This window comes from Dasypus novemcinctus, chromosome 2, assembly GCF_030445035.2.
Source record: "Dasypus novemcinctus isolate mDasNov1 chromosome 2, mDasNov1.1.hap2, whole genome shotgun sequence".
Taxonomy (NCBI): Eukaryota; Metazoa; Chordata; class Mammalia; order Cingulata; family Dasypodidae; genus Dasypus; species Dasypus novemcinctus.
In genome coordinates, this window is record NC_080674.1 from 148576469 (window position 1) to 148593452 (window position 16984).

Consider the following 16984-nt stretch of genomic DNA (forward strand, 5'->3'; position numbering starts at 1 on the left):
TAGTTCTCTTCTCTAAATGTGTGTCTCAGTCTCTTTTGAGACTTAAATGTTTATGTCCCCAGGTCTCTTCATATACTGGGTCTTCTCTCTAGGTGATCTCATTCTGCATATTTGGATTTCATTCCACCCAAATCTGTCAACTAGCTCAGACTTCCCCTAAGCTTCAGACTGGTATATCCAGCTCCTTACTGTGCTTTTCCATCTGGGCATTCAGTACCCACTGAGCATTCCCCAATATAAGAGCTGCCTCTCTTCTTTTCCCTGTTATATTAAGTGGTACTACTAGCTACCAAGATTCTCAGACCAGAAAATTGAGAATTAGCCTCCCTCTTCTCACCTCACTTTTAATCATCTTATCATTCCGCCTCTGTATCTGGATCCCATCCACTTCTTTCTGTTCTCACAGCCACTGCCCTTTTACTGACCCCACTTCACTAGATTGGACTCCCCATTATCATTCTCTCTGCCCTCCACCCCACCCCAACTCCCTCATCAAACTACTTATTCACCTTGCTTAAAAGCTAAGTCATCCTAGATAGTTCTCTGCAGTCTACTCCCAAATCTTGTCCTCCAGCACTACTAAGACACTTCATTTAAGCATGCAGTTCTTTGTAAGAGGCTCAGAATCCTCTTTGGAACAATGAAATATACATATCCTTACTACTCAAAGTGTAATGCAAGGACCACCAGCTCCTGGGAGCTTACTAAAAATGCAGAATCTTATACCAACCAACCCTACTATATTAGAGTTGTCGTTTTAACATGATTTCCAGGTGATTCATATGCCCATTAAAATTTAAGCAGCACTGATTTATAAAATACTTTTTTTAAAAAATAAGCAAGGAAACTAGGGGTAAGGGAACATCTGATGAAGCCAGAACTAAGGTAATACTGATAAATGCATGCAGTCAGGTGATATACTTAAGGGGGAGTGGGGAGGTGAGGAGCAGGGAAACTATTGATTTTGAGGAAACCAAACAGGACAACTGGAACTGGTTTGAAATTTTCAGTGTATATAGGTACTAGACTTAGTATTTACCACCACCCCACTCCTATCTCATATCAAAGTATCTACATCAAAAAACTTACCTCCAAGACCAGACCGTGTGACCTTCCTCTCCAGGGGACTAAAGACCAAGCTCTCTTCATCATCACCCCACTCCTTAGTTTCCTGAGGTTAAGTTAGTGGTGGCAGAGAGATCAAAAGGGAGGCTTCCCCACTGGTGATGTTCCAGTAGCACCCCCTATTCCCAAACTCTACTCATCCAGGTATCACTTCTTCGAGAAAGCCCCTCCGTTCCAAATCTTTTCCTTCTGCACACCAGGCCAGCAAGGCACTTTAAACCTGTACTGTAATTGTTTATGGGAGGTATTGCACACAGCTGTGCTGAAGGGCACAGGCTCTAGAATCAGATATAACCAGATCTGAATTCCAGCTCCCCCACCTACAAGATGTACGACTTTGAACCAGTGACTTAAAACTTCATGGGCTTTAGTTTCCTGGTCTGTAAAATGTGGCTAACAATAGGGGCTTACTGTCCAAAACTGGTAAATTAATACATGGTAGTACGGTATGCCGTACCTCACCGCCCCCAGGGCCCAGCAGTAAATAGTAAAGCGCTGAGCTGCTGTAGCGCTCAGAGCAAGTTGGCTAAAGTGGGACCAGAAGGAACAATGCGGGACCCCGGACTCAGACCCTTTGCAGCATTCGCCAAGCCGAGTGTGAGCCCTCGCGGAAGGGCGGGGCCACTTGGGTTGAGTGACTGCTGGTGGCCCCGCCCCGGGCATGACGTAACCCTGGTAGTGTTACGACTGCACGTGGTCGGCTAGATCCTCAGACTCAGAGCGGAGCTCAGCGTCCTCAGCGCCAGCCGCTTGCTTTCCTGCTCCTCCTGCTCGCTATGTCCACGTCCACGAGCTGCCCGATTCCCGGTGGCCGGGACCGGCTGCCCGACTGCTACAGCACCACGCCGGGGGGCACACTATACGCCACTACCCCCGGAGGTCAGCGGACCGGGTCGGGGTCTGCAGGCAGTGGGCTGGCTAGCGCGTGTGTGTCGGCGCGGGGCGGGGGTGGAGAAATGCGGGCTCTGTACTTAGCGGTAGGTCTCTGCAGGTAGTAGTACCTTTGAGTGGTTTGGTGGGAGGAAGTTCGGAGCTGAGGCCTGATTCCCTAAAACCTTGAAGTGATAACCTGGGTAACTGTGGACTGAAATCCCTCACCCAGGCCTGGGCACCTGCTCACCCACCCACCTCTTGCAACCCAGGAGTAGGATCTTAGATCCCAACAAAGCACGGCCTCAGCAAGAAGCACCAGGTCTTGCAGAGCAGCTAGAGCAGGACCCAGGGGCAGGGGCCTTGCGTATCAGTGCTGGCTGGTAGCTGGCTGTTTGGTTGGGCAAGCAGCCTGGGATCACGAGCTCCTGGGCTCCGGACCTAGAAGTTCCTGCTATGTGGAAGGGGAGGGGAGGGGAGAGGCAAGAACAGGGCAGGGCCTTTTGAGGACATGTGGGCCAAGTTCCTTTGGGCTGGGCAGAGCCTGACCTTGGACACATCAGGATAAGAACAGCTTGTCCCTGTATCATAGCTCCTCCCTGCAGGGTGTCAGCCTAGGTGGCAGCACTGGGTAAATTATCTTCACATCTGTTATGGCTTCCTGATCTTCAAGCTGGAGGGCTAGGTCCCACAGCCAGCAGAGTGGTAGAAGAGCAGCCTGAATCAGTCTCTTGAGTGCCAAGTTGGGTTCTCCTAGTAGAGCCAAGACCTGAAACTCCTAACCGTAAAGCCCTGCCTAGACCAGCTGGATCACCTCCCTTGCTTTATGGTGCTTAGAGTGCTTTAAGGATCGGGAAGTCTAGTCAGCTGAGATCTTAGCTGGACTGGTTGGGGTTTTTTTAGAAGGTATCGGGATTGAACCCAGGACCTTGTATGTGGGAAGCAAGCACTAAACCACTTAAACTGCATTCCCCAGCAGAAGCCCTTTGATGCAGAGGGAAATGTGATTCTCTGTACCAGGCTCCTGCCTCTTACCTTAGCCCTTCTCCCTGGCAGGCACCAGGATCATCTACGACCGAAAGTTCCTGCTGGAGTGCAAGAACTCGCCCATTGCCCGGACACCCCCGTGCTGCCTCCCTCAGATTCCCGGAGTCACAACTGCAACAGCCCCACCCTCCAAGCTGGAGGAGCTAAAGGAGCAGAAGGAGACAGAGGAAGAGATGCCCGGTAAGGACAATAGGACCTCAAAGTAATGCCTCCTCCTTTGAGTTCAAATGCCCCTGCAAAGGAGAGTGGGGTTTCAGTCCTAAGAGGGGTTTCTGCACTGACCCAGTACCCTCGACCCAACAACCAGCCCTCCTGCCTCTTCTCTCTCCAGATGACGCACAATTTGAAATGGACATCTGATCCAGTGCAGATGACCCGTGTGTGGAATTATAGAGGGATCCCTCATGCCGTTCGCTACTGCCACCATCTCTTCCTGGGGTTTCCAAAGGCCAGCTGGCCTCATCTAATCTGGAAGGGAGTGTCTCGCTGGTCCTGGGCCTCCCTTAGTTCTGAGGCAGCTAGACCAGGGTAGGAGTGGGCAACTTGCCAAGCCCTTATCTGTACTTTCTCTTTGGCCTGTAGGCTGCCCCCCAGCTTTCTGCTCAGGGGCTGGGACTGGGGGGTGGAGTATATCACCTTCCAGCTGCTTAGTAAACATTCAAAGAAATGCCTTGGCTTCTGTGTCTCCTCAATGCAGAACCTTCCACTTCAGTGACAGTCATTCCCTTTGAAGAGCCTCAGCAGGCCTAGTTAGGATCAGAGGCCCCAGATCCCTTCCAAGCTCCCACTGGGCCCACTTCCAGCAGCAGTTAGAGCCTAAAGCAGGCTACAAGGGCTGCCAAACCATAAACAGCAATAGCCTGAACCCTGCCAAGGACTGTTCCCATCTTTCCAGGAAGCAGCCTTCCTGGAACTTAGGCCTCCCTGGCAACCCTCCCTATCCATTCCAAAGCAGTACCTATGGCAAATAGGTGCTGCCTCAGCCCTGTGCTCTTCCCATGCCCTTTCTGCCTCTCACCTGCATGTACCAGTCCTATTATGTCAACATTGAAAACCTGTACCCTTCTTCTCACAGCAAACCGGGCTGCTAAGTCTACAAGCAATGTGCTTTTCAGTCTGATTTTGGGGAAAGTGGCAGACAGCAATCTGGTCATCCCCAGCAGGGCCCTTCAGGATGAATGGCAGAAGAGGTTTGCAGGGTGTGGAGGGAACAGGGCTTCACAAGGGACCAGTTTGGCTTGGGCAGGGTTCATCTCCCCTACCCAGAGCCCACAATTGAGATATTTTATTGAAATGCATATGCCGTGGATAACAAGTGACTTCCCTGTGGTCCAGGTAGGACCTCTTCCCCCAGAGGTGGGTCAGGCCAAGGACCCCATTGAGGCAGACAGTTTCCCTAGTAGTCAGAGGGAGCCAAGTGAGAGAAGGCCTCCCACATCAAGGCACAGAGATGATATGAGCTGAGTCTAAGGATTATGGAGCCTGGAAAAAGGCAGGGAAGGTCTGGATCTCTTCAGCTGCAGCTGCAGATTTCTCTTCAGTGGCGGCCGCCACCTCTGAAGATAGACTCCTCTTTTCCGCAATTAATCTTTTAACTCCCACCATCCACTGACTGACCTCAGTCACATGGTCAACCATGAGTGAACGGTGGATGTCATCTGCTGCATCCCACTGGTGGCTTGAAAGCTCTGAGGAGAGAGAGGGGCTGAACAAGCAGGATGGGGCAAAAGAAGCAGCTCCCATGCTTCCTCTCCCAGTCAAAATCTCAGCATCTGTTCCAGCTCAGCCACCCATGAGAAGACAAGTCTTAGGCTCTAACCAAGGGATCTACCCATACCTCGCACCAGCAGAGCCATCCTCTTCTTTACAGGCACTGAAAGCTTCCCTCCAGCCCACTGTTCCTGCAGCAGTGCCAGGCGTCGGCTGATGTCATCACATACCTGTTTCTGAGAGACAAGCCCTTTTCAACTCAGTGCTGCCTGCCCAACAAGGGGAGGAGAAAGGCAGCACCACATAGGTAGCACCTCTCTCTGGCCCAGAAACTTTACATTTAATTCTTACAGCTCTGGTTCTTTACCCAAAAGTTAGAGACCCCACTGAGAACCTGGTGAAACTATGGGATCTATCCTCCAAAAAAATGCCTGTATGGCTAGAATTTTAAAATTTCAGAGGTTTCACAGACCCTCAGGAAATTGTCCTGTAGTGCTACTTTACAAATAAGGAAACTAAAGACCAAAGAGGTAAAATAACCAAGCTGTTGTCCCTTTCCTTTAAGACATTCTTTAGATCCCTGACTCCAGAGAACTTATCAAATACTATTGATAGAAGAGGATTTCCCTCTCCCTTTCTTATTGGACCAGTATATAAATCTGAGCAGAAAATCAGCAAGTCTGCTCTGAATGGCCTGAAGATACAGAAAAGCAGGCTGTTATCCTCATTAATGGGAGATGAATAATTTCACTCTTACTCCCACAAGCTGCTTCTACTAACAGGTCTTCAGAAGTCCCATGAACCCTCCTCGAAATCCTATGTTCATTTTTCTGGAAGTCCTTAGCATATTCTGAAGGGGCCCATGACTCAAAAAAGACTAAAAGCCATTGCCCAGAGAGTCAGAGGGTCTTCCTTCCAGGAGCCATATCTACATGTGGCCACTGATGGGAGCCCTCCACACCACCCCCTGATGTGCCAGGGCTTACCCGCATGTGGCCACGGCAGTCTTCCAATGCCTGTTCCAAAGGTTTCAGCACATCCTCCAGCAGAGCCTCAGACTCCATAACTGGAAAACTTGTGGGCTCCAAACCAGAGGTGGGACAATTCCCCACAGATGGCAACCTGGAAGTCTTACTTGAAGGAGGTAGAGGTCCCACTGGGGGGGTCCCAGAAGAAGTCTCTGAGGCAAGGACTGAAAAGATAAAGCAGGATCACGCAATGTGGCTTTAATAGGTAAGCTCAACTCTAAATTCCTGTTCTAACAAGGGCTACTTTCTAGGACAGTGCATTCATTCAAAATATATTTATGAAGTCCCTATTATATGCAGGATAATGTGGAAGGCAGTAGAGATAAAGTGGTAAATCAGATAGTTCCTGACCCCAGAGAGGTTAAATTCTGGAGGGAAGAGACAAATAAGAAAAATACCAAGTTGCGTAAAGTGCTACAAAGACATAAAATGGATGATGTGATAAAGAGGAATGGGGGGACCTATCTAGACTAAGTATTTAGGAAAAGCCTTCTGAGGTGATGTTTAGGTTTATCCCAGCTCACTCACTATGTCACCTTTGGCAAGTGGCTTACCTCTCTGAGCTTTGGTTCCTCTTCCCTAAAATGGAGATATAGTAATAGCCTTATTTCATAGGGTTGTAATGAGGATTAAGTAAGAATATAGGTACAGTTCCTAGATTAGTGTATAGCAAGAAGTGTTCAGAAAGTTAGCTATTTTTAGTATTGAGAACTACTGGAGAACTAACAGATGAGATGGTGCAGCCATCTGTACTCTTAACCACCCCTCATTCCCTTCCAGCTCAGCTACTCCTCTTTCATGGTACATTAAAATCACTCACTCCCTTATAAACGCTCTTAAAACCCCTTACCCCCTCCACTTTCTGTCCCACTTTCTTGGTTAAACCCAACTTGCATACACCTGTTAAAAGAAAAAAAAAAACAAAAAAATACTGATGACTTACACTTTAAATTCATGGCCATAGATTTTAAAAGGTACCCAACACTCTGGAAATCCTATATTTTGCCTAGTTTTTCCATCTTTTAGAACAACTATTTTCCTACTCTCTCCCCTTCTCTTCCTTTCCCTGCTGTGTCTTTACTTCTGAACCTGCCTCAATTTACTGAGAAAATAAAAGTCATTACATAGGCACTCTCATTTTCCCACCACCAGGTCAACTAACTTGTATCTCCTATGACAGAAGAAAAGTTCCTGCTCTTATTGAAGGCCACCTCTCCAGCTGTACTCTGCGTCCCTGCCCCTCTTGCAATTATTTCTTTTCTCCTGCATCAACAGTTTTCCCTCCTGTCATTATTTCTTTTCCTCTGCATCAACAGTTTTCCTTCTCTACTGAATCATAACATCAGCATACAAACATGCTCTAGTATGTACTATCTTAAAAACAAAAACCCTCCCTTACCTCACATTGTCTTCAGGAAAGTCTTATTTATCATCTCTACTCCACAACAAAATTTCTTGTTGTCTGTTGTTACTCTACTTTGGGGAGGGGGGCAGGGAGGGTGACGGGGATTGAACCCAGGATTGAACCTTGTATGTGGGAAGCCAGCACTCAACCACTGAGCCAAATTGGCTCCTCTGAGTTGGTTTTTCATTTGTTTCCTCATTTTTTGTTTTTTTTATTTGTTTTTAGAAGGCACTGGGGACCAAACCGGGGACCTCCCATGTGGGAGGCGGGCACTCAACCACTTAAGCCACATTCACTCCTATCTCATTCTGGCTGAGTTTCTGTTCTCACCACTCAACAGACTGATCTTGTTAAGGTCACTAGTGAATTCTGTGTTCTCAAATCTAATGGTACCTTATTTCTGTCATACCTGATCTCTCAGCAGCATTCATTACACTCTCCGTAAGTAACATCATTCAAGTTCATCATGGTAACTCTTCTGCAATTCTGGTCTAGACCTCTCCCCAAAATAGCAGCCTTAAACTTAACATGTCACTCGCAAAACCTCTTTTATCCCCTGTCTCGCTTTATGAAAGAACAATACAAGCCTGTTCCTCTGGAGATATTTTTGGCCGTCACAACTGGTGAGTACCACTAGCATCTAGTGGGTAGAGGCCAGAGATACTGCTAAATTTTCTACAGTACATGGGACAGTTCCTCACAACAAAGAATTTTTGTCTGGTCCAAAATATCAGTCATGCCCAGGTTAAGAAATCCTGGCTTCCTATCATTCCTCTGCAATGGAAAGAGGAGAATGGAAGGGTACTGAAAGAGCCAACCCTGATCCCTTTTTGGGGAGGCCACAAACCCCCTTTCTCTCCTGGGAAATCCTCAGGGGAAAAAGCAGCTTTCTCTACTTTAAACTTTTCAATGGCTTCCAGCATTTACATAAATCAAAATAAATACACCTGGGAAGAGGATGTGGCTCAAGCAGTTGGGTGCCCACATATCACAAGGGAGATCCTGGGTTTGGTTCCCAGTGCCTCCTAAAAAGAAGACGAGCAGACAGAGAGCGGACAGCAAGCACAAACAACCAGTGGGGGGAGGAGGGGGATTGCTGGGGGAGAGAAATAATTAAACCTTAGTTTAAAAAAATACAAACTCCTTACCCTGGCTTACAAAACCCACCACCCTCTGGCCCCTGTATCATATATTTTATTACTAGCCCACAGTTTGAATTTGCCAAACTATCTCAGGACTTTTGCACTAGCTATTCCTTTGCCTAGTATGCTCTTGCAGCCGATATTTGTGTGGCTGGCATTAAATCTGAAATAGTTCAGATTTCAACTTAAATATCAACCCCTAACTTAGTTTACCCAGAAGCTATGCCATCACTTTATTTCTCTGCATAGTATCCACCACTGTTTTCATTTTTTAAGTCTGTCTCCAACACTAGAGTGTGGACTCCATGAAAGCAGAGACCTTTTGTCTTGTTAACTGCTGTCTAGTTGACCCTTCAACAGTGCCTGGCTCAGAGAAGGTGCTCAATAGATATTAACTGAATGAATGACATTCGAGTCTGAGATGCGAAGTAGAATATACAAATGGATATACAGCTGTAGAATTTTAAGAAGAGATCCAGGTTGGAAGAGAGTTTTTTTAAAGCACCGTACTAGGTACTGCCCTGGGCAGTAAAGAAATGGCTTGCCCAGAGTCACTTTCGGGGTCCCTAACCTCCCTTCCACGGCTGGGAGTCATCAGAAAAGAGGACATCCGGGTAGACGTATCCCTAGTACTGCCCACCCCCCACCTCCCGCAGGCCTCCACGCACCTCTGGGGGATCCATCCTGGGGGGCAGCGACCCTCTTGGTGAGCGGCGTGCGCTTGGGCCCGCCAATCTGGTTCTGCAGCCCGTAAGAGAACTGCGGTGGGTCGTTCCAGCCGCGCTCCTTGTTGCCTGCGAAGGGGAGGGAACAAATGAAGCGAGACTGGGGCTCCACAGGAGGGCTTACTGGAGCCGGAGAAAAAGGCTCTGCACCCCGCGCTGTAATCGACCCCAGCCTGGGCAAGAATGAGGACCCAGCGCCCCCCCCCGCCCCCGCCTGCCGGCCGTGCTCACCCGGCTTCACGTACAGCTCCGCCATCTCCACTTCCGCGGCCACCGGGGCAGCGCGTCATTTCCGGGGCGGCTGCACTCCCGAGCCAGTTGGGGCTCCTCCCGGGGCTGGCGGATTGCCTGGAGCCACCTGGCTCTCCAGTCTCGTAGTTGTTCAGAAATGCCAGGAGCCACTGTGGGGATCCTGCGACAAACCCTTAAAGGGCTCGAAATCTCCAACTAATGACCCATGGGGGCCCTGGTCACAAGACACCAACTGGGACTGGTTCCCAGGAGTCTGTGGGAGCCCTAGTACTTCTCTGGGTCTATTCACCCCAGTATGTCCCAAATGCGCTCAGGAACAAGTTCCGACCACCCTAGGTCCCTGCGTGACCCTCTGTGATAAAGCCAGGTCGACTCCTGGAGTCTCATCTCTGTCCACTCTCCAGCACATACTCATTCTCTCTTGAGTTTCTAAATAGTACTCATTACTAGAAGGAAAGTTGGAAGCCAAAACATCAGACTATATATAACACAGTGAACCCTGTTGTGGTCGATGGACTGTGGTTAATAGTATAAATATAAGAATGTTCTTTCATGAATTATAACAAATGTATGACACTATCACAAGGTGTTAAAAGGACTATATGAGAGGAAATACACCTAATTTGTATTGAACTATGGACTAGAGTTAACAGTAATATTTTAATACTTTCATCAATTGTAACAAAGGCACCACAATAATGCAAGGTGTCAACAGGTGGTTATAAGGGGATGTTGTATTTTTTACATGGCTTTCTGTAAACCTACAACTTCTTTAATTAAAAAAAAAATTACAGTAGTACTCATCTTCCTTCAGTACATAGCTTAGCTGTCAACTCTTCAGGAAGCCTTCCGTAGCAGCTGAAGCCAGGCTGACTCACCTGAGCTCCCACAACCCTCTGAGATTTCCTAGTTCAATTACAAAATCTATTCTATCTTATTTGGCTCTTGTTGATCTTCCCCTCTGACAATCTCAGAAGATGGAGCCCCTGACTTATTACATCCCCAGTGCCTCGTGCCTTGCACAAAGACCTTAGAAAATGTTCGCTGAATGAATGAAATCAGATTTCCATCACCCCCATTCCCTCATGTGACTACAGGTAGCTGCCAACACCAGGCAGATATAAAGACACTCACCTCACATGGTTGTTGGCCCCCAACACTGTTCCAGGCCCAATATATGCACACCTAGTGAGGTCACTGAGGAATTTTATTTGCACTGATTTTGCTATAAAGTGTTGCTGAGGTAGAGCCAACTGTCCAGGGCTGAACAGAGGCAAGGAACATGGACCCAGGGACAGAGGAGCAAGGGGCCTAGGCTGTGGTGCAGAGCCCCTCAGTCATCTATACAAACAATAAATTGGGCAAGAAATAGAAGGTAGGCAAGGATCAGAGGGGTAGGCAAACAAGGCTCCAAGGGGTGAGGGGACAGGCCCCTGGGGAATAGGGTGACAGTGCTGGTCATGGACCGAGAGTCTCCTTCCCAGTCCTCCCAGATCAATTCAGGGCATATGGAGCAGAGAGGGTTTCAGCCGGAAGGCATCAAGAAAAGAAAAGACACCCCGCTTTCGAGGGGCTGCTCCTGCACCCCCAACCCCTCCTTTAAGCTGGGGGAGAGGCAGGGGACCTCCTGAGAAGTCCATGGAGCTGGTCCGCTTGAGCCGCAGGCGGGCACGGGCCTGGGCACCCCAGGCCTTGCCCCGAGCTGCAGAGGCCACAAGACACTTCTGGTACTGAACCTAGGGAGAAGGGGAACGTGAGGATCTAACTATTTTCTGCCCCTAGACTACCTGAAAGCTTCTGCAGGGTAGGGAACAGACCAAGGCTTCCACCATGAGGCTAGAGCCACACCTGGAGCCCCTACAGTATTCCCAAGTAGCTCAATAATAAAAATATGAAAATTGGCATTTACTGAGCTTGAGGATTGTAAACTGCACTAAATATTTTATATAATTAACTTAATCCACAGTTACTTATGAAGTACTTTTATCCCCATTTTACAAATGAGGAAAATGAGTTCAGAGAGAGCAAATGACTTGCCCAAGGTCACACAGCCAGAAAATGATAGAACTGGCATTCAAGCTAGTCCTGTCTGACTATAAAAAGAGGCTATACTTTTTTTTTTTTAAAGAAGGTAGCAGGGATTGAATCCAGGACCCCATACATGGGAAGCAGGTGCTCAACCACTGAGGTGCTCAACCACTCCATTCCCAGGGAGCCTATATTCTTAACCACAATGCTGCTTCTCCTGGACTGGCCCCAGGCAAAACAGATTCCTAGTCAAGGAGAGGATCTGCAATGCAAAGTCCATTCCCAATGCAACTGTCCCCATTATCTATTTGAACCCTTTCTACAGGCTTCCTACTTTCTCTCTTGGCATCTTTCAAATCTTTTATAAGTGGTCTTCCTCATCCACAATCCTGCCTTCACTATCATGCTCAAAATCCTTCAATGTTCTGTTTGGGGTGATGGAGAAGTTTTCATTAATGGATGGTGATGATGGTAGCACAACATTGTGAATGTAATTAACACAACTATACTTGAAAATGGTTAAAAGGGGAATTGTTATGTTGTATATATGTTGCCATAATAAAAGTAATGATGACCTGGTTTCTACCATTCCTTGTCTTCATCTCTCACTGTACCTCCCGGTGCACTCCAGATACAGATCCTTTCAGATACTCTAAACCAACCTCTCTCTCACTTTCACAGCTGGGATTTCCTATACTTGGCACACTTTCTGCCCCACTCCCCTTCAACTGGCTAACTCCTCCGTGGACTTTCATCTCAGTTTTCCACACCTCTTCCAGGGAGCCTTCCTGAATCCTTGAAGGTGGGTTGTGGTCCTCTCCTCCATCATCCTCTGGTACATAATTTCTGGCCAGTCTCTACTCTACCCTAAGTGTTTGTGAGGGCAAGGGCTGCGCCCTCTATACCACTAAATTCCCAGAGTCAAGTATAATATGGTGCCTGGTTCTCTGGAGGCACCATATTTGTTAAATGAATTAATGAACTGAGCTAACAGGTGGAAGAATCCCACTCTGAAATGCCCACAGATGCCAGAAAGTAACCTAAATGAGACAAACAGGAATGACAAGGCCCACCCTAAAGGGGCACAGCTCCTATACAATTCCAGCTGCATGTTGAAATATATACATGTGGACCCAGTGCCAGGCTCTAATATTTTAAGAAAAACGGGAATAACAATTACTGCATGAAATGTCCTGGCCTTTAAATATTGGTAACTAATTAAAACTTTTTTAATAACAGTATGAGGGCCAAGTAAAATACTAGTGGACCAGAGTCTACCTTTAAGTTGCTGATCTGTGCTCTCTAGAGAGGTTGCAGATCCAAAGTCCTAGTCACCAGTTCAGAACAGTTATAGGGCAACCCCACCACCCATTCCCACCCCTAACTCACCATGCAAGCAGCCTGCACAGCTTCGGAGAGTGCCCCTGCATGGGGCTGGCACCAGAAGGCCGCACACTGGAAGCTCTGGCAGCCCAGGTCAGCAATGAGGCCAAAGGTGTGTGGGTCGCGGCCAACACCAATGAAGGTCACAAGGCGCACAGGGCACTGCCACAGAGGTTCCTCCTCTGCACCAGCCTCTGCCTGCCCACACCAGGCCTAGTCACTAGAGGGCCAGGCACTGGCTAGACCCATTGAGCTTTTCCAACAGCAAGCAATGACTCCTCAGCATCCTTGCCCACCCCTCCTCAACCTCCCAACCTTACCCTCTCCTGGTACCTGCATGGGATGTGCAGTCATGAGAGAGTCGGACACACTGAGCACGGTGGGAAGCCAAGCGTCCTGGTCCCCCCGGGCAGTGAGGGTTCCAACGGCCTCATTCAGCACATCCATGCCTGGGGGACATGCCACCATGACGTCTCCCAGTTGGATGGAAACAAAGGGTCTATGAGGAGGGTCTGGGCCCCTTTCTCTGATTTGGGATTCGAGAGGTAAGAATAGGATAGCTGGGGTTCAGCTGAGACTCCTGAGTGAGGAAGGATGGCACATCCCAGGCTGTACAGGACCATGGAAGCACTCTGAGAAATGGTGGTAGACTTCGCTTCACCCACCTTTCCCTTGCCCTGTGTAACCCACTTCCCTCCAACCCCCTCAGTCCTCACCCATGGCTTTGGTGACTGGCAGGGTCCCCATGTATAGTGCCTCATACTTCTGAGCAGCCTGGCTCACTGCATCCAGCAACTCCACTGAAATAGACACACCAGGTTGGGCTGAGCACTCCCTCAATCACCTTTATGAGTAGGGCAGGGCCGGGGCCAGAGCTGGATCTAGTATAGGGAAGGCCCAAAGATGTTCCTCTTCCAATTCAGGGCTTGGGATCCCTTACCTTCTCAGAAGTACCATATCTACAGGGAGGTAACACATAACCAGGACCCCATCCCCCATCTTTCACCAAAGCAATTCCTGATGCTGCAATGCAGCACTCCCATACCTTGCCGTGGCAGGTCTTCAGGAGAGACTGTGTCCAGGGAGCAGCAAGCAGTATCAGCATTGACCCCTACTCGCTCTGACAAGATCTGAAGCACAATGCAGCCAGCATAAGGCACAGGGAGAGTGGGAAATCAAGGTGAGGGGTCCAAACTCACCCTGCCCCAACCACTATGGAAACTTCAGACCCAGATCCATACCCACATTCCCTACCCCATCCCTGACCCTTACCTGGGCACAAAGACCATGTAGGGCACTGGCAATGGCCTTAGCAGGAACATCACAGCGAAACACATGGCACTTGAGCATACAGCTGTCTTTGTCACCCGCCACAAAAGCAAAGTCCCTAGCAGGGTCAGAGATGGGGCTGGGACAGAGTCAAAGGTGGAACAGGGGAAAGATGGGTCTGGGGTACGGGCTGGGTTGGGGCCTGTAGTGCCTGTAGGAGTGTGGAAAGTCAAACAAGGGATGCAGCAGGAATAGAGCAGATAGATCAGGGCTGGGGGCTCAGGGTACTTGGTTGTCACTTACCTGTCACTGTTCCAGAAGCATGTGGGAGCACAGGAGAGAGTCAGCCCAGCCTCTCAGGCTTTCCCCTATTCATCCCAGCTGAGCTAGACCCACCCTCCCCCAACAGGGCTGGACCAGTGCTTGGAAGGCGGTGCTTGGGTCCATGTCAGAGGATTGTGTCCAGGGGTTCTAGTATAGGGGATCAACATCGTAGGAATCACAGCCTGCAGAGAGGGGGTAAGCAAGTTTTGCTTAAGGGAAAGAGGGGTATAGGGGCCCTCACCGGCCCTTGGAGCTGCCCACACCCCATACACGAATGTGCACCAGAGGTTGGCAGTGGATCAAACTGTGGTCCAGGGGATTCACCAGGCTCATGGCATCTTTCTTCAGGATCATTAGCATCTTTTGGCCCTGCCAAAGACAGAAGCCAGCCCAGAGGTCAGATGAAGGTAGTTGTCATGAGGGCTGGGCAATTCAGGGACAACTATATCTCCTGGACCCTGGGTTGAATGTCTTGGAGGGCCCTCCAGCTCACCTCACCCCAGGCACCATCTGGGAGCCGACTCCGGCCACGGGTCTGGGCCAGCTGCTGGATACAGTTATTGACCGCGATGCTGCTCTTCCCTGGTGCCAAGTCCTCCTCAGGTACCTCTACCCAGCCCAGAGAGTGAACTGCAAAGCACTAATGGGTCAGGGAGAAAGGAAGGCCCTAAGTAGGGATGGAGCAAGGTGGGAGATGTCGTGGGCCCCACACACATAAACACTCAAAGATGTCCTCCTTCCACCCTAGGTCACATCTGCTCAGCCCAATCCCACCCTAACCTTGCCCTTGGAAACTCCCTTCCTCCCCACCTGCCCCCAGTGCTCTGGGCTGGTCTTTAGGCCCAAGTCACTACCTTAGCCCCTGGCTCCAGGCTCTGGATGTAGGATTCCTCACCATACCGAGACAGGGTGTTACTGGAACAGAACAGAGCTGGTGAGAGACCCATCCTTACTACAGAGGCACTGGTGAGCCCCAAACTAGTGGATAAGCACAGGATGTAGGGCATTGCTCAGTATATACCATCCTAAATATAGAGCCACAGCAGGGCAGGGCCTGGGACATATTTTTTAAATATAACATAGGGTGTGGCTTAGAACTTGAGGGAAGACTCAGGACACAGAACCCAGAATATTGAAAAAGGCGTAACATAGAATAAGAGTCACAAACATGGAACAGCATCCAAAATGTGGACCAGAGCCCCAAATTGAGATAAGAGACTCTAGACCACAGGGTAGGAACCCCTCTGGACAGAGCGCAGGACAGTGACCAAGGTCTAGAACATGGTGGGTCAGTATCCAGAATATGGAAAAGAACAAGTAGCGAATCAGCTTGGAACAAACTCAAAATACTGGTAGAGTCAAGAACATGAGACAGAGCCAAGAACACTGAACAGAGCCCAAAATGTGGGACAGAACCCAAAACCTCAGATGGAAAGCAAAGCAGACCATGAGCCCAGCTGCATCTTTGAGTGCCATGGAGCCCCAAGTCTTTCACTTTGCCTGGCCCATCCCTGTTACCTCCGGTCCAATGAGCTCTCTAGGCTGGAGAAGGATCTTCTCTTGGGGGGTTGCAGTCCCCATATCCCCTCCATCCCCTGTGAAGAGGAGGTTAGGTCAGTGCAGCAGCAGCCATAGGTCCACACATGAGCCCAGGCCCCCTTCTCACACTCCACCTACCGTGCCTCGATCTTCTGAGTCTCCTGGCCCCCAGGTCGGACGCTGCCACTGGGTGCTACCACTGGGTACATGCCAATAGTAAGTACCTGCAGCATCGCGGATTTTCCTCCAGCCTGGGGGAAGGCCTGGCTCCCCCTCCAGACTCTGATCCCCCCACAAGTCATCTACAGGAACACGGGGTGAGGGAGCAGCATATTATTCGTGGGTTAAGAACAGCACCCTCCCATGACCCTATCTCGATTCCAAAGGGGGACACCCTTAGGCTGGAGGTCCAGGCTCCCCAGTCTTGGAGATATCTCGGTGCAAAGATAAGATTTCATTTATCCCCTCGTCCTCACCCAGAGACGTGTCGATCCCCCAACACACACACGCGCGCGCACTGTATTTGAGTTTTGGGGTAGCCTCTCACGCTCTCTCATCTCCCCTCAGCTCCCGATCCTCCCATCGGGCCCCTCCGTGCACACCATCGCAGTTGACCAGAATGATGGCCAACATGTAATCCTTGCCCAGCATAGCCCCAGCCGCGTTCCTGCCGGGCCCGCCCGCACTCTCCGCCCAGCGCGACCTCTAGAGCTGCGGCGCCTACAAGCCTTTCCTCTCTGCTCGGGAGACTGCTGGGACAGCTGGAGCCGCACAAACACTGGGAGGGGCAGAAGCCAAGGGGCGGAAAGGGGAGGGCCGGGGCGGAAAGGGGAGGGCCAGAGCAGAAAGGGGAGGGCCGGAGCAGCGCCGCCAGCGGAGGGAGGGTTGCGTGTAAACAGGCGTCTGGATCCCGAGCGGAAGCGTGTTTTCGTGCGTGGGTTCGCGGTAAGCGCGCAGACTCCTGCCGACTCGCTGACACCACGGCGCAACTGTTACGTCATCAAACGGCGGAAGACACTCGCACGAGTGAGATCATCGTGCTCACGTCGCATGTGCGCGCGCACGCAGTCCGGGCACCCTACAGAAGGAGTACCGTAGGAATTTCTGCGATAATGAGACCCGTCAGGGCTCGGTGAC

The 16984-nt window shown here is 49.9% G+C and overlaps 3 protein-coding genes across 6 annotated transcripts; 1 reads left to right on the plus strand and 2 right to left on the minus strand.

Moving 5' to 3' along the window:
* Window positions 1–1810: 1810 nt before the first annotated feature.
* On the plus strand, window positions 1811–3709 carry EIF4EBP3 (eukaryotic translation initiation factor 4E binding protein 3). The gene is made up of 3 exons (XM_058279892.1): window positions 1811–2004; window positions 3052–3222; window positions 3374–3709. Exons 1-3 carry the CDS (start codon window positions 1902–1904, stop codon window positions 3400–3402), a joined length of 303 nt encoding a protein of 100 aa, XP_058135875.1. The 5' UTR covers window positions 1811–1901; the 3' UTR covers window positions 3403–3709.
* A 559-nt stretch (window positions 3710–4268) lies between these two features.
* On the minus strand, window positions 4269–9808 carry SRA1 (steroid receptor RNA activator 1). Its single transcript, XM_012519397.4, is given in 6 exon segments — window positions 4269–4730; window positions 4880–4988; window positions 5739–5944; window positions 8996–9121; window positions 9284–9321; window positions 9323–9808. Coding segments are annotated over 6 exon segments (714 nt in total). The 5' UTR covers window positions 9343–9808; the 3' UTR covers window positions 4269–4515.
* Window positions 9809–9950: 142 nt separating this feature from the next.
* On the minus strand, window positions 9951–16778 carry APBB3 (amyloid beta precursor protein binding family B member 3). 4 transcript variants are annotated; one of them, XM_071218355.1, is made up of 13 exons: window positions 16450–16778; window positions 15986–16149; window positions 15827–15903; window positions 15163–15223; window positions 14802–14948; window positions 14550–14677; window positions 14288–14293; window positions 13988–14102; window positions 13761–13845; window positions 13432–13515; window positions 13049–13164; window positions 12722–12913; window positions 9951–11040 (listed from the first exon to the last, which is right to left on the minus strand). In XM_071218355.1, the coding sequence occupies exons 1-13, from the start codon at window positions 16496–16498 to the stop codon at window positions 10804–10806; spliced, it is 1461 nt and encodes a 486-aa protein (XP_071074456.1). In that variant the 5' UTR covers window positions 16499–16778; the 3' UTR covers window positions 9951–10803. The 4 variants fall into 4 exon arrangements, with proteins under 4 accessions (XP_071074456.1, XP_058135843.1, XP_058135837.1 ...); XM_058279860.2 differs by lacking the exon at window positions 14288–14293 and having other exon boundaries at window positions 12722–12877; XM_058279854.2 differs by lacking the exon at window positions 14288–14293.
* Window positions 16779–16984: the final 206 nt, after the last annotated feature.